Source organism: Erpetoichthys calabaricus, chromosome 12 (genome assembly GCF_900747795.2).
Source record: "Erpetoichthys calabaricus chromosome 12, fErpCal1.3, whole genome shotgun sequence".
NCBI classification, from domain to species: domain Eukaryota; kingdom Metazoa; phylum Chordata; class Cladistia; order Polypteriformes; family Polypteridae; genus Erpetoichthys; species Erpetoichthys calabaricus.
In genome coordinates, this window is record NC_041405.2 from 182177 (window position 1) to 199082 (window position 16906).

Consider the following 16906-nt stretch of genomic DNA (forward strand, 5'->3'; position numbering starts at 1 on the left):
GTGCCCCTGCCTTTTCGCTGTAGTCCCAGTTGCTGGCCAGTGGAAGCCCACTGAGTGACAGGCCCAAGTTGTGCCTGGCCGGCCGCCCCTCCCCTCACAACACATTGCTCCTTCACTCAAGCCGCACGCGCTTTCCCTGACTCGGCACTTCCAATCCCAAAGTGCCTTTTAAGTGCTAATGAGATGCATGAGGTCACGGGGGGCACAGGCCAATGGGGTGGCGAGCCTGTCCACCCCTATATAAATAGGATTGGCTGCACTGGTTGCCGCACTCCTGGCTTCCAGTTTGCAGGGGCAGAGAGGCGGCGTTGTGTGCTTCTCACTGTCATGCGCTGCTGACTTCACACTGACCAGTAGACAGACAGACTGACGGACGGACAGACGCTGGTGAACGCCGAGCTGCTTCTCTTCTGAGTTCTCCGAGCCTCCGCTGCCATGGAGAACGGACATACCAAGACCACCGAGGAGTGCCTCGCCTACTTCGGTGCGAATGAGACCACCGGACTGTCACCGGAGCAGGTCAAGAAGAACTTCGCTAAGTATGGCCCCAACGGTGAGTGCGGTGGTCATTCCTGGACTGCTTAGATTTGTCCACATGCTGGGTTTGTCTGTAGTGCCTGGCAGCAGCCCAAGTGTGCAGAATGCCCAGCAGCTAGGACTTGGAATGACCAGCCTGTAGTCCAGGGTCATCCATATGATTTGCTCCAAGAATGTGATTGTTTAGTGGGTCGCTGGTGTCCAAGCTGCTATGTAGGAGTACGCAGAAGAAGATCAATATGTCTGACCGGTTAGTCCATGCAGCAGGAGGCTGACCATTTGTCGATGTGCCAGCAGGCGTTGGCTTTCTCTGGCTGATGGCCAAGTGATTGACCTCTGAACTGTGTCGTTTGTGCCCATCGGGCCACTTGTCTGTTGGCTTACTTGGTGCTCCTCATGAAGGGTTGGCTGTTGGTTGCCATTAGGGTCAGTGGCCGGGCACCTCGAATGACCAGTAGTAAATATTTTCACAAGTTAGGGTGCCTTGTGCTGAATGAACGTCAGACTTGGTCACTAATCAATTCTCTTCTTTTCTGTTCCCATGCGGCTCTTGTCACTTCTTCCTGGGGTGGACCTGGTCACTGGCAGAACTCCCAGCCGAGGAGGGTAAGTAAGGCCTTCAGTTGAACAGGCTGAACTACCTGAGAGGTGGTCAGTCTGGTCCATCACTACGTCCTTCTTTCTGTTTCAGGAAAAACGCTATGGGAGCTGGTGGTGGAGCAGTTTGAGGATCTGCTGGTGCGAATCCTGCTACTGGCTGCCTGCATCTCCTTTGTAAGTGTTTCTGAGTGACTGGGGGTTTATGCTGGGCACTGGTCTGGCTTGGGGCCTTGGGCCAATTCTGCACCTGCTGGTCTTTTTACTTCAATACGCTGGTTAGTCCTCAGCAAGGTGTGCCTTTCTTTAGGGACTCTGGACACGACAATCCAGTCTGCCAATGTGGTCACTCTGCTGGGATGGCTGGTCGGGGCTCTCAAATTCTGAGATGCTTTCCCAGGGTTTGCAGGCCCCTGCACTTGCTGTGGGGTCAGGTGTGCCACTCACTGTCCACACTGACTGGGTGTTTGCCCAAACATGGACATGGGGCTTGCACAATCGTTTATTTCTGGATGGCAAACTGAACCTGAGAGGCGGCGTAACCTAATCTGGGAGGGGGGGGCGTGGGGGGGGGGGGGGTGGGGGAGATTAGGAGGCAAGGTCAAGGAGCTCGAGTTGAAATAGCTGCCCGATGGGCACAGGCAGAGTGGCAGCAGGCAAGACGAGCCTCTGATTGCTGAGCCACCTCACATGTCCTGAGCCACCTGGCCTTGTGCTAAATCTGGGGTGTTTAAATGAGTCTGCCCCCCCCCGCACCCCCTATCTGCTGTCCGGGTCTCAGGCACTTGGATTGATTGTCAGGGCTTTGGACAAAGTGGACTCGTGGGCATCAGACAAAAAATGAAAGTGCAGAGAAAGGGAGACTCCTGAGCTGCCCGCTCCTGACAGTTCTATAGAGGTGGGCAGGCTGGCATTAAATTTGAATTAGAAATCTTGGTTTGGGTTAGGTTTAGGGTAGGGGATATTGCTATAGGATTAAAGTGGGAATCTGGACAGGAGGCACTGAAGCTATAGTTAAAGTAGGCATCCACAATGTGGGGGGGGGGGGGCACTAAGGCTAGGTTTCAGGTAGGGGTCTGGACCGGGGGACAATGAAGTTAGGGTTAAGATAAGGGAAACAGGAAAGAGTGGGCACAAAATTTAGGGCTAAAGTAGGTGCCCAGATTGGAGTGGGGGGGAGGGGGCACTGAAGTTAGCTTTATGGTAAGGACCTGGACTGGGAGGAATGGGCGACACCGATGATAGCCTTAAGAGAAGGGGACCAGGATGCAGGGCACTAAAGTTAAGGTTAACATAGGCACCTGGACTGGGGGAGGCATCAAAATTAAGGTGAAGGTTAGGAGTCTGGACTTGAATTTAGAGTTAAAGTAGGGGTCTGCAATAGAGGGGGACCCCTGAGGTGAGGGTGAGGGTGAGGGTAGAAAGTTGTTGCGTTATCACAGGTCTTTCAAGTGCCATTGAACTGCTGGCTTGCAGTTGACTGGGCGGCCTTCTTTGTGTCAGACTGCAGTTTCCAGAATATTCGGTGTGCCTTGGCCACCCTGAAGGTTGTGTCAGGCACATTAAACATCCTTGAAGTGAGTGAACCTGGCGGGAGGAGTACAGGGAGAGCACAACTCCTGGGCCATTGCTGTCAAATGCACAGAGCACAGGGTTAGGGTTAGGGTTAGGGTCAGCATACAGAATGACCGGCTCTGCTGCCTGGGCAGTCGGACCTCAGTGTGCCAAGCTCAGTGGCTTCCTTAGCATATAAACACATCAAGCTTGTCCTGTCAGGTCCGGTCACTAATCCACAGATCCCCCTAAATAGTTCTCTATTGGACGCCTTGACCTGAATCTTTAGTTTATATAGCTCCTTCACAGCAAGTCTTAACTCTAGTGGCTTTTGAAAGTGAACGAGACCTCAGGGTCATAGAATTGCCTGATTAAAAGAAATGCGTCAGGAACAAAATGTCACAGAGAACTCAGAGACAAACCTCGAGGCTGTGACAAAATCTGCAGAAGTGCAAATCAATGACAACAGCACGAGGTGGACAGCAGACATCAATGGCATGAGGTGGACAGCAGACATCGGGGTAAAGACCAGTCGTCACAATACAGCCACGCAAGAGCCACACAAAGACAAAAAGGTCAGGGCATCAGGACAAAGATGGGGTGCTACAGAGCGAAGGGGTCAGGAAGATGGCCAACGAGGACATCAGGGGGTTTATAGAGGGTCAGTAGTAAAGTCCCCAGCCTCAGGGGTTGTGCATAGTCTGATATCACAGGAGACTGGCCAGCGGCTCACTTTTATATAGTGCCTTTCACATCAAAGCCCGTCTCCATAAACCAAGCGCAGAGTAACAGTTTTCACGCCTTTTAGTCGTTGATCGGCTCATTGCTCACCTAATGCCAGTCTCAATTTGAAGCTGCCCAGAGTGCCGCTCTCTTCCACGCTCAACAGTCACTTGTTCCTTGGCCCTCTGGATGAAGGGTAGACATTCTTTACTCTTCACAGGGGTCCATCTGCATCCCCCTGTTATTGAGAAACACCCACCCTGCCTACGTCCTCCATGATTTAAGCCCACTGTGCTCATCTCCTCTTAGTCTGAGACCTTCAGTCCATGCCTGGTGCTCAAATGCTGGGCTCACTTCAGTTGCTCTTCTCTCTCCCTCAGGTGCCATTATGTCCATCATTAGCTGCATATGGGACTTCACAAGGAAGTCATTAAAGTGTCAATCTCCTTTGACTTGTCCTCACAGCAAGGCGCTATATAACCCAGAATTCAATTAGCCTTCCACTATGACTCACTGGGTGGCCATTCTATCTTCATACCCTCTTCTGTGTAATATTTATTCTGTTTTTATCTTGTCTCACCTTTGTTTAATCTTTTTATGTTGAACTTTGAGATTTACTGCTAATGTAAAGTTCCCCTAATAATAATAATGATGCATTTTATTTATATTATTATAATATTATTTATGTATTTATTTAACTTCCTCTCTGATAAGCTTGACATTCATGAATTCATTTGCCACAAGTCAGTCAGAATAAGAACGCCCCATTGTAGGATTGGCCTATCGTAGGTAGACCAGGTAATCAGAGATGCCCAGCCATCTAGAAGTGGGCCACTTATTCTGCTTATTCTAGAAGGGGCCAGTAAACCACTTGAGCCAAACACGGTCAGTTTAGTTTGGTCACTCAGTTTTGTCCACTTTACCCCACCTGCAGGTCCTGGCCTGGTTTGAAGAAGGAGAGGAGACCATCACTGCCTTTGTGGAGCCCTTTGTCATCCTGCTCATTCTTATCGCCAATGCCGTCGTTGGTGTCTGGCAGGTAAATGGCCTTTTCCCCAGTGGTCTGCCCACTCTGATGTCCCTTCACAGCAGGTCTCTCTCTTATGGCCACCTGTCTCGTGTGTCCACAGGAAAGGAATGCTGAGAGCGCCATTGAGGCCCTGAAGGAGTACGAGCCTGAGATGGGCAAAGTGTACAGGACTGACAGGAAGAGCGTCCAGAGAATCAAGGCCAGGGAGATCGTGCCTGGAGACATTGTGGAGGTGGCCGGTGAGTGACTGTGATGTCCTGGGAGGTCTGTATGTGGGGTCCTCCAAGTGTCCTCAACTGGAGTCAGACGGGCATTACTGACCTGTTGGGCCTCACTGAGTGTGACTCTGCTTTTTACTTTGCCATGCTGTAAGTCTCAAGACCAACCCATACCACCCCCCCCACCCCCCACCCAGTACCACCACGGTCTGCTTTTGGCTGGCAGGCCCGAGGACAGGTGCTGTCTGGAATGTCCTTGTAAGGAGCTGCTGGCGCTCTGGGCAGGAATGTGCTGAGCTGCTGTTTCCACGTCTTGCAGCTCCCTGGTGCCAGATTCGAATCAGAGAGGTGAGGGGGAGTAGAGGTGGGGGGCTAATGAAAACACCATCTGCAGCCCCCTGCTCATCCCCACAGAGAAAAACAAGTCACGCTGCTGAGACTTGGCAGGAGGCCGTTAGTCCAGCGATGACTGCCAGGCCAAGAGTTTAAGTGTGGGCCAGGAGATGCACTGGGTGGTGGGGGGGTTGGGGGTATGTCACTGCACAGTCCAGCTGATTGACCAAATTCACTCTCCGTCCACACAGTTGGTGACAAGGTCCCTGCAGACATCCGTCTGACATCCATCCGCTCCACCACCCTGCGTGTTGACCAGTCCATCCTGACAGGTGAGTGACCGTGAACATCAAAACCAAACCTCAGCCCCCCCACAGGTAACTGAACCCCCCCCCTCCAACTCAATGGCACCACTTCACTCCCACAGGAGAGTCCGTCTCTGTTATCAAGCACACTGACGTCGTTCCCGACACCAGGGCTGTCAACCAGGACAAGAAGAACATGCTGTTCTCAGTGAGTGAGCCACCTTGTGTCTGTCATGTGCGCGTGCGGCCAGCTGTGCCTTAGTGCTATGCTGTCTTACTGCTGGTTGTCCACTTCATTTGTCCTTCTCTGTTGCTCTCTGGTGTGTCCCATCTTGTCTGTCTCTGTCTCAGGCCTACTTGGATGGGTCCTCAGTGCCGTAATCTCAAATGGTTGTCAACTCTTCTGTCCTCCCTGCCTGAATATCCACTCAGGACTCTGACCCTTTTGTGTCCATGTGTCCAGCTCTCGCTGCTCATTTTCAACTCCATTTCAGCTCCATCCTTCTGTGTCTTTCCCTCTGACTCAGGCCTTTTTGAATGGTCCTCCTGTCCTGTGATCTCAAACATGTGTCCACTCCTGTCCTGTCTGTGTTTATGCCCACCTCTCTGTCTGTCTTACTTCTGTTTATTCCCTCCATTTTGCTCTCCTGCCTCAGTCCTACTTGGATGGGTCTGTCAAGCATGTGACCTCTCATCTGTCCACCTTCTGCATGTCGCTGTCCTTCTCTGCTACTGTTTTGTGTGTCCACTCCTGTCTGTCTCTCTCTCCGATGGGCCTTGACTCCTGTAATCTCCAATGTGTGTCCACTCCTCTGTCCATCACACTAGCACTCCTGCTCTTTCATGCCTTTGTGTCCTCGTCCTCTCTCTTTTTCATGCCATTGCCCACATTGTCCTCTTCTTCTTTTTTCCCAGGGCACCAACATTGCAGCTGGCAAGGCAGTGGGTGTGGTGGTCTCCACCGGTGTCAGCACTGAGATTGGTAAGATCCGCGACCAGATGGCTGCCACAGAGCAAGAGAAAACGCCTCTGCAGCAGAAACTGGATGAGTTTGGCGAGCAGCTGTCCAAGGTCATCTCCCTCATCTGTGTGGCTGTGTGGCTCATCAACATCGGTCACTTCAATGACCCCGTGCACGGTGGCTCCTGGATCCGAGGCGCCGTCTACTACTTCAAGATCGCTGTGGCCTTGGCTGTGGCCGCCATTCCTGAAGGTCCGAATGTTCAGTCCTTATAGGAGTGTCCGCTGACCTACTGTATCTGTCCACTCAAGGCACACTGCTGACCACATCTCTCTTCCCTCGGCAGGTCTGCCAGCTGTCATTACCACCTGCTTGGCTTTAGGCACACGCAGAATGGCCAAGAAGAATGCCATTGTCAGGAGTCTGCCCTCCGTGGAGACCCTGGGCTGCACCTCAGTCATCTGCTCAGATAAGACTGGCACACTGACCACCAACCAGATGTCCGTGTGCAAGGTAGGTCATGGTCTGATGGTTAACAGCTGAACTACTTGTGGTGTAGCCCCCTGCCCGCTCACCCCTCTCGATGTCACCTACAGATGTTCATCGTTGACAAAGTGGATGGTGACACCTGCGTCCTCAATGACTTCAACATCTCTGGCTCCAAGTACGCCCCCGAGGGTGAAGTGTAAGTATCCATCAGGTCACCTTAACTAGCCACTCAACTGTCTGGCCAATGGCCCGACTCTTTAAATCCTTGGCTTTTCTCTTCAGAACGAAGAATGACAAGCAAGTCAAGTGCGGTCAGTATGATGGACTGGTGGAGCTGGCCACCATTTGCGCACTCTGCAATGACTCTTCCCTGGATTACAACGAGGTGAGGCTCGTTTCTGTCCACCCTGGCCTGCTCAGCCCCCTGCATGCTTGTCTCACTGACCTCTAAACTGCTCTCCACTTTCTCTCTTTTACCAGGCTAAAGGTGTCTATGAGAAGGTCGGTGAGGCCACTGAAACTGCCCTGTGCTGCCTGGTGGAAAAGATGAACGTCTTCAACACTGAAGTCCGTGGCCTGTCCAAAGTGGAGCGTGCCAATGCTTGTACCTCGGTGAGTCTGACCATCTGACACAGTCCTCTGACTGAGAAGGACACTACTGGCCGGTCACACTGACCGCTGCTCCTCCATTACAGGTCATCAAGCAGCTCATGAAGAAGGAGTTCACTCTGGAATTCTCCAGGGACAGGAAGTCAATGTCCGTCTTCTGCTCCCCTGCAAAGGCGTCCCGTGCTGCTGTGGGCAACAAGATGTTTGTCAAAGTAAGTGCCTAAGGTCCGCGCCAGTCTCAGGTGACATCTGCGCCCTCAAATTCCTATCAGTTCAGACACATACACGTGATACCATCTTATGGTGCATATTCAGTAGCTGCTCCCTGTGATCCTCCCTTATGTCACACTGGGCTTATTTGTGGTACGTCCTTCATCGATCCCAAGTGCTCCTCTTGGAGTGCTGCACATCTTGCTGGCTCTTTAGTGAGATGAGCTCACTGCACGTTTATTAGGTGAGCTCCATGTGATCCTCCATCAAGGTTCACACCATTCCTTCCTGTGCTTCTCTCCGTCTGATCCTCCCCTATAAACTCCAGAGTGCGGCACTCTGCTCTCACACGTGCTGTGCCCTCCACTGGAGTAGCATACTGCACTCATATCTGGTGCCACCAAGGACACCTCATGTCCCTCTGGCTCCTCAGGGAGCTGAACTCAGTGCACTCAAATTTGCTGCTCCCTTATAAGCTCTAGAGTTTGACACATGGCCCTTACATAAAGATTCAGAAGTTGTCACATGAAGTCCCTCTGGCTCTTCAGGGCACTGAAGGCATTGTGCTCACTTTGATTGTGCTCTCTACGATTCTCCCCTTGGCCTTCAGGAAGGTTAACTTCATTCCTGTACTTCTCTCCCTGTGATCCTCCCTCTGGGTGCCCTATGAGTTCATCCAGAAGCTCTTCAGATCTGTGACTCCCATTTTGCTTTAGCATTGGCCCAGGAGCCTTTGGGTGGCTTTAAGGTGCCCCATGAGACCAGAAACTGATACTCCCACTGAGCTTGGCTGAGCTGTCATGTGGTCCATTTGATTTGGGCTTGCTGGTGCTGTGGGCTTCCAGGTGTCTCAAGTGTCTGCTTGCCTCCTCTCCTGCCTCAAGACTCCCAATGATAGGCGCTATATAGCGCTGAGATAATACTTCTGTTCATCTTCAGGGCAGTTATAGTTCTCTTTTGACTCTTAGGGTGCCCCAGAAGGAGTAATTGACCGTTGCGCCTATGTTCGTGTTGGCACCACCCGTGTTCCCCTCACTCCTCCAGTCAAGGAAAAGATCATGACAGTCATCAAGGAATGGGGTACAGGCCGTGACACCTTGAGGTGCTTGGCCCTGGCCACACGTGATACCCCACTGAAGAAAGAAGAGATGAACTTGGAGGACTCCACCAAGTTTGCAGAGTATGAGGTGAGGTCATCGTCCGGTGTCCGCTCGTGACATCCCTGTTCCCTCTGCAGCCTGTCCACTGAGTCTCCCCGCTCTCTCCGCAGTGTGACTTGACCTTTGTGGGCTGCGTCGGCATGCTGGATCCACCCCGCAAGGAAGTCACTGGCTCAATTGACCTCTGCCGCAAGGCTGGAATTCGTGTCATCATGATTACAGGTCAGCTGTCTCCAAAGACCACAAGGATCCCAAAAGGACAACCTCAGCCACACCTGACAAAGTCTTTGTCTCCTTGCAGGTGATAACAAAGGAACTGCTGTGGCCATCTGCCGCCGTATTGGCATCTTTGGTGAGGATGAGGAAGTGACTGGCCGAGCCTTCACTGGCCGTGAGTTTGATGATCTGCCACCCGCTGAGCAGAGAGAGGCCTGCCGTGTGGCCTGCTGCTACGCCAGAGTGGAGCCATCCCACAAGTCAAAGATTGTGGAGTTCCTGCAGTCCTTCGATGAGATCACTGCCATGGTAAGATCTTGGCACACAGGGGTGCAGGGGTCTCTGGTCACGTTCTGGGGACAGTGTCAATATGGGTTGCTTCTTTGTCAATCACATTTGGGGTCCTTTCAAAGACCCCTGGGTTATAAAGACGTTCCTTAAGCCCTTAAATTTCCTTTTTTTGTGGTATTTTCTGGTTGATCTTATGGACCTGACACCATTTTGACCTTCTGCTCCAACAGACTGGTGATGGTGTCAATGATGCCCCTGCACTGAAGAAGGCTGAGATTGGCATTGCCATGGGCTCTGGCACAGCTGTCGCCAAGTCAGCCTCTGAGATGGTCCTGGCTGATGACAACTTCTCCTCCATTGTGGCTGCCGTAGAGGAGGGCCGTGCCATCTACAACAACATGAAGCAGTTCATCCGTTACCTCATCTCCTCTAACGTGGGTGAGGTGGTCTGGTAAGGCAATTTCTCGTGTCCGTCCCGGCCTCTTCAGACTCCGAGTAGCTGAACTCACTCTTCACTAGTCGCTCTTCTCTTCCTCAGTATCTTCCTCACTGCTGCCCTTGGCCTGCCTGAGGCTTTGATCCCTGTGCAGCTGCTGTGGGTCAACTTGGTCACAGATGGACTGCCAGCCACCGCCCTGGGCTTCAATCCCCCTGACCTGGACATCATGGGCAAGCAACCCCGCAGCCCCAAGGAGCCCCTCATTAGCGGCTGGCTCTTCTTCAGATACATGGCCATTGGAGGTGAGAACCATAGCATTTCCAGGCCTCCTCACTTGGTCACTGGTGCCCATTTCTTACAGTTTTCTGTCCTGCCTCACAGGGTACGTCGGTGCAGCTACCGTTGGAGCAGCAGCCTGGTGGTTCATGTATGCAGATGATGGCCCTCATGTCACCTACTACCAGCTGGTAAGACAATCCTGGTGACCCCCAAGTGTGTTTTTTATGGTGTATTCAAGTCCAACGTGTATGTTGTAACTCTGTGGGGTCTTCTACCTGACACTTGTGTCTCTCTCTACAGTCCCATTTCATGCAGTGCACAGAGGAGAACGCAGACTTTGAGGGCTTGGAATGCGAAGTCTTTGAGTCACCCGCCCCCATGACCATGGCATTGTCTGTGCTGGTCACCATTGAGATGTGCAATGCCCTCAACAGGTGAGCTCAAAGTAAAGTGAATGTTGTGCGGGGCTCATCTTGATTAAAGTGAGTGACAAACATCACAGTGCAATCCAGGGAGGACTGAACAGGGCAGGCAGTGAAGTGACCATCCACGTGCGACTGTCTCCTCACACAACAGGGATGTCTATATCTCTACATGGAATATGACTTCTCAGTTTGACAACAAGGACTTCATGGCCCTATTTTGATGCAGCCAATGTGGAGGAGACAGTGGACAAGACCTTTAAATTAAAGAGGCTGTGAGTCATGATGGACAATTGGTGTCGTTTGCTGCTGTAAGAGTAGCTCATCTTGTCCATCTTGAGGTGTTTAGCAAAGCCTACTAAGCTATGTGGGGTGCTCTGAAGAAGACCGTGTACACAGAAACACACCAACACAGTCCAGATACAGTAAGGGTTAGGAAAGGAAGTTCACAAAATATATAAAACAGGGTGAAGCTAAGGAGTACTTGCGGTATCAATACCATGATATGGTTTATGGTTTTCATGTTTTCCCACCATTCCTTAGCCTCTAAAAATATTTGACTATATTTTCTGTTCTTTTGGAGGCCAAGCAATCCAGTAGTGCTGTTCTTTTTTTGTTCCTGTGTGTTTTTAAAGTTGTTAAAAATTAACTTTGGTCTCCAATGGCTCTGTCTTGTTTTCCTTATGGGCACCGCCTTTTTGGGATTGTTTTGCTGATGGTTGCTATGCTGTTGCTAGGCAGGTTGACCACGTGTGTGCAATATGTGATGTTATTATGCAACATTATAAAAGTCAGTGTCACACACTTCTTGGTTGTCCACGTTTGGATTCTCAAACGACTAAACTCTAGCGTCAGTCCCATCTGTAAACTCTTGAGTTTTCGGGTTATGACTCCGTTTTCTGTATTTTGACCTAAGCCGGAAAAGGTTGGAATGCCCTCTCAAGGTTGGGAATGAGCTGCTGCTCTTGTTGACGAATGAAGGAAGAAGGAAGCAGATGCATTGGAGCAGCATCCGCAGTCATGTAGACGTTGTACCGGTCAGTTGTGGTGAACAGAGAGCTCTTGATTTCCTGCTCGATGGACGTTCCAAACCTCACCAGGGTCATGAGCTTTGGGTAGTGACCAAAAGGTCCAGGTTGTGGATACAAGTGGCATGTGTTTGGGTTCAGCCTGAGAGATAGGGTGAGGAGTGCAGACATTTGGGAGGAACTCAAAGTAGAACCACTGCTCCTCCACATTGAAAGGAGCCAGTTGAGGTGGTCAGACATCTGATCAGGATGTTTCATTGACGCCTCTTGCACATGGATCTATGGCATGTTCAAGCAGGACTAGATCTCTGGGAAGACCCAGGTCAAACTGGAGAGATCATATCTCTTAGGCTGGCCTGGGAACACCTCAGTATCCCTTTGGAGTAACTGAGAGAGGTGGTGGGGACATCTTTACTCCGACTGCTGCCCCCGTGACCCTGACCTTGGTAAATGACAGAGAATGAATGGATGGATGGCTGGATGGAGGACTACAAATTATGTTTTATGATTTGGCCCTGGTTATGTGTACCTTCTTGGCGTTCTATTTCTCAGGGGTGTTTCCTGATCATGAGATTTGTTCACTTAATTATAGCCTTTACAGTTACCAGTGTTGGTTGAATTCTGAACGTCTGTACCATCTTCTGATTCTTTTACCTCTCAAAATTGCTCTCACCCTGCATAAGCAGTACAATCAAATTAAAAATAAATAGCATTGCCTATGCCTCTCTGGGCCAACCAATACTCACCCAGGGTATCTACCCACGTATTGGTACCATTCTCCTCCTCCTTCTCCTCATCAGGCGAGTCCTTGTCTCTGCTCCACTCCCAACTCCAAGCTCACTGAATGAGAAGATGGAGATCCTTTGGTTCACCTTTGTTCCTACAGAGACTCTGCCAAAGACTACAATTCACAGAAACCTCTGGAAACATCAACTATCTAGCAGACTGGGAAATTATTGCTTCAATTGAATTTGTCCCTGGCCATGTAGCTGATGGCATGACATCTTTAGCAGGGTAAGCTGTGATACCACACAGCGAATTCTTGGACTGAGACACTCATAGAACTCTTAACATGTTAGTGAAGCTCGACTTCCTTGTCCAAAGCCACGACGACTCTCTGTTGACAATAGCATTAGTTTACCTGGGTCTCCATCTTGTCTTCTAGAGTTGCTCCTGCTTCTTTACCCATGGTGCACTTTAACTTGCACAGTGGTCACCTGAGCTTCCTTTTCTATGTAACTGAATGTTTAGTCGCTTCTTGTGTCCAGGAAGTTCCTGGTCATGTAGTCCTAGTCGAAGCCCACTTAATCCAATTCAGGGCTGTGGAGGACTCGAGCCTATCCTGGCAGTCGATAGGTGCAAGGCAGGAAACAGACCTGGACAAGGCATTGCTGCATTGCAAGTCACTTCTTAAAAAATAGACATTACGGGTAAATCATTTGGTAACATTTTTGTGCTGTCTTAGGGGTAGGCAGTCCAGGGCTATTCATCTTACATCTTTCTTCTCCTATGTCGCTTTGGTCATTGCAGTTTGATTTTCTTACCCCATCTTTAATATTTGCTGTTGGCACAGGCGTCTTTGTTCCTTTCCCCAAAGATAAAAACTGCAGGATAATTATGAATTTGGATCATCTGCTCTTTGCCTTTCTGTATATTTTATTTCCACCCTCGTGTTGCTAATCGTTAATGTGCTTCACCTTCTCCTAGACTGTCAGCCTCTCGCAGACTTTTAGGACGACTCTTCCATTTTAGACACCATATGTCTTCTGACGTTTCTAACTTCTTTTCAGCTGTCGCGGTGTCTTTTCTTTGGTAATTTTGTAATGTTCTCTGAGGAGACCTGCCAGGTTTCTTACTGCTTTTGATTCATTTTTTGGATATTTTACGGTCCTGCACGATTTAAAGTTGGCTTTTACATTTATTTCATTATCTCACAGCCATCGGTCTCTCCATATAACCAGGATGTTCCTTTTTTATTTTCACCTTACTTTTAATAAGTGAGGGTTTTGGTGGATTCACTTTGGTAAAGTTTACACAATAATCACTAATTCTTCTATATACTCTAAATTCTGTACTGTAACACTCGTACGCCTGAATTCATCATCCAAACAGGAGCTCAGAGGCCTGAACTTTGAGGGAGTCCCTGATATCCCCCTAGAACCCAAGTCAGGACTCATCCAGATCCAACGCTTCATGGAGTCCATTGCTGATCTCCATCACTCATCACTCTTTCTCTTTCCCTTTCTCATATACAGCTTGTCTGAGAACCAGTCCCTGGTCAGAATGCCACCCTGGTCCAACTGCTGGCTGCTGGGTGCCATCTGCCTGTCCATGTCTCTGCACTTCCTGATCATCTACGTGGACCCTCTACCTGTAAGGAGTGTCTCCTAGTTAATCCTGTCTGACACAAAATATTTCCCAGCATCTAAGTATGGATTTCTTCTGCTCCTGGCCCAGTCACCTCCTCCATCTCTTCACACTTTCAGAGGTCCCAGTCCCACTCTACCTGACACCCTATCACATTCCCTCTCTCTTTGGTCACATGGTCGAGGTACTCTCCCCATATCTACAGACTCCCAGACTCCTTGCTCCTATCCTGCATCTTTCATCTACTATTCCTCCAATTCAAACCCTTTAAACACCTCAGTTCCAGTCTGCCCAGGAACAGTCAGCTCATCCAAATATTCATGCCTCCAGAGTCCCAGCTCTACTCTACATAGCATCCTAGGACCTGCCAGCCACATTACTGCCATTTGGCCAGCTGGTCCAAGTCCACTCATCATTCCCTACCCACAGTAATTCGTTTAACACTTTACAAACTTCATCTTCATCTTCTCTCATCCAGTATTCCTCCAACTCCAACTCCTTACGCATTACACTTTAAGTCCAGCCAGGCCCAGTTACGTGACACCCTACCACCCACAGTTACATTTTCTCTCTTTGATCACCTGGTCCATGTCCATTCATCACCCATATTGTTTAATGCCTTCCAGGCTCCTTTTCACTTCTTCTCACCATCTGTCCCCCATTCCATCTCCATCACTCTTTGTCACATAACTCCCACCATCCTCAGGCCAGTCCCTCTGATGTGCCAATGTCACCTGCAGTCCACACAAGTGCCAGGTGTTTAGATGTATTTAGTACTCTAGTCTTGGATATGGTGACTTGAGCCTTGTTGGACCTTTGAGTCTGATAATGACCGTCTCTTACTTTCTGTTCACAGATGATCTTCAAACTGACACATCTGACCGTCACCCAATGGCTGGTGGTCCTTAAAATCTCCTTCCCAGTCATCCTTCTGGATGAACTGCTCAAGTTTGTGGCCCGCACCTATCTGGAAGGTAATGCAGCCCCTCTGCCTCCGGTTCAGGACTCATTATAGGAGAGACTTCTGCTGCACGAATGATGGGCAGCACACCTAGATGTCAAGAATGGCTGGTCCTCAACTACTGACCTCCTTCCTCTGACCGACTCTCCCACTAACCTCTCCTTTCCTTCCATTACAGCATAAACCCGCTCCCTCTTCCTTCCCTGCTCCTGTCTTAAAGGTAATCCTCATCCTTCCTCTTCTCTTGCATGCATCCTGACCTTCCTGCTCCTGCACTGTGCGTTGGCACAGTGGCCAGAGACAATAAAAAAAGAGTCACTCTGAGGAACAAATAGCTTAATATGAGGTAAAGGGAGAGCTGAGCCAGATGACAAGAGCAATCTAGGAGAGGTGGGCTCTTTGAATCCGAAGGCTAAAGTATGTTCATGGGTGGTCTGCACCACTTTCTTCTCCGTTTGTCTGCAGCTTCTTTCCTGGCTGCCCGCGGGCCTTGAAGGACTGAGGCTCACTAGAGAAAGACTGCCAACATAGTCACTGAGGAGTAGAGGTAAATGTCAGGCTTAGACCCCACAGGAGCCATCTTTACACTAACACTAATAATGAGCCAGCAGCCAAACTTGGAGCTTCACTTGGTGCAGATGAGAGTGCTGGTGGCGAATGGAGGGAGCTGTGGAGGATTGGGACAGCAATGTTGGAGGGTGGCTGTCAGGGTGCCAAGTCCATTCCTCCTTCTCTCACCAACCCCTAGGTGCTTACAGACACACACAGCCACTTTTGATTTTCATCTGGATCCTTTTTTCTGGGAAATCTGCAAGTCCACAACGGGTGTAAAAAGTTGCCAAAACTCTTAGGGAGCAAAATTCTTTTCTTTCCAACCTAAAAAAGCTTTTTTAGGGAGTTTTGAATTTTGCAATTGTAAAATCACATTAAAGACAACATTTTAACATTATTTTCAAAACATTTTTCAGTCATCACTAAATACCAGTCTGAAGTGACCCAATTCTGATTTTTCCATGTTTGGCACAGATCAGATTTTGGTTTAAACACCTAAACCCACATGATATCTGAAGTTTGAGATTGGGTAATGGCTGCTTGGTTTTGTATGTGGCACTGAATTATGACTCGATTCTGATTGGCTGTATTCTATCCAAGTTTAAACAGTCTTTGGTGTGGCTTGATGACATCACTGTTTTGAGCATCACGTGACGCATTAAAGGGCGAGAGTGTCACAGGTACATACAATTACACAGATATTCAAAAATACTTCAGTCATAGGGAGTCACGATGCCACACCACCACTCCTGGCCCCTTATTGTGAATACAAATTTTTCTCAAAATGAAGGAAATGGAAATCATGGCAGGAAATGCTAAGACCTATAATGTCATAACTCTTTTCTGTGATGATCCATATTTAGAAAAGGAGCTCAGCTTCTAAAACATATGGAATGAAGCGTTAGTTAAAAACACAAGTAGGGATCCATGTTTAGCCTTAGCCACGTCACAATGTCACATCGCATGGATCGGTACGTGAATGTTCAGGTCACGTCTCGATCATATTATATATAATATAATGGAAGAGAAGCTCAGGAATAAAAACTACTTTATGATACGTGATTCATTTTCTTCTCCCTTTGTGGATCTCCACCTGCAAATATAATATAATATATAATATATATATAATGTTAACGGCACAGACACCGCTTTGGATTTCTTCACGCATCAAGACCTGGTAGCATAAAGGAGTGATGGCTAAGCAGCTCACTTTCTGTCATTTACTGATTTTTGTTCTTCCACAGAGAAAGATGACAAATTCATAACAAACAAATGGAAATGAAGAAGACAACAGCAGCACAGAAGAAGATGAGAAGAAGAAGAAGAAGAAGGACATTTTATTCTAGGAGTTTTCTTAATTGTATTAAAGAGAGATTTTATTACTAACGATCAGTCTGATTCTCTCTCCCTCGCTTCCGCTGCAATGCACTCTGTTCACAGGGTGGGGGGTCATCACAAGCCGAGTGTTTTCAGACTACCTGCTGAACTTGCTGGTGTGGACAGGAACTCACTGGGACCAGTAAAGTGCAGGGGCCTGAAAATGCAGCCAATGGCGGTGCTGCGCTCCTTCTGTCTCTCCTCTGTGTGTGTGTGTGTGAGTATGTGTGTGTGTGTGTGTGTGTCTA

The 16906-nt window shown here is 49.2% G+C and overlaps 1 protein-coding gene across 2 annotated transcripts; it reads left to right on the top strand.

The window, feature by feature from the left end:
• The first annotated feature begins 260 nt into the window (after positions 1-260).
• atp2a1 (ATPase sarcoplasmic/endoplasmic reticulum Ca2+ transporting 1) lies at positions 261-16668 on the top strand. Of its 2 annotated transcripts, XM_028814734.2 has the most exons (24): positions 261-553; positions 1126-1143; positions 1229-1311; positions 4346-4450; positions 4542-4680; positions 5244-5324; positions 5420-5505; positions 6213-6510; positions 6605-6771; positions 6855-6943; positions 7030-7132; positions 7228-7359; positions 7443-7568; positions 8535-8753; positions 8837-8948; positions 9028-9251; positions 9464-9684; positions 9772-9974; positions 10054-10139; positions 10252-10385; positions 13657-13774; positions 14625-14742; positions 14908-14949; positions 16526-16668. In XM_028814734.2, the coding sequence occupies exons 1-23, from the start codon at positions 436-438 to the stop codon at positions 14910-14912; spliced, it is 2985 nt and encodes a 994-aa protein (XP_028670567.1). In that variant the 5' UTR covers positions 261-435; the 3' UTR covers positions 14913-14949; positions 16526-16668. The 2 variants fall into 2 exon arrangements, with proteins under 2 accessions (XP_028670567.1, XP_028670566.1); XM_028814733.2 differs by lacking the exon at positions 14908-14949.
• The last annotated feature ends 238 nt before the right edge of the window (positions 16669-16906 follow it).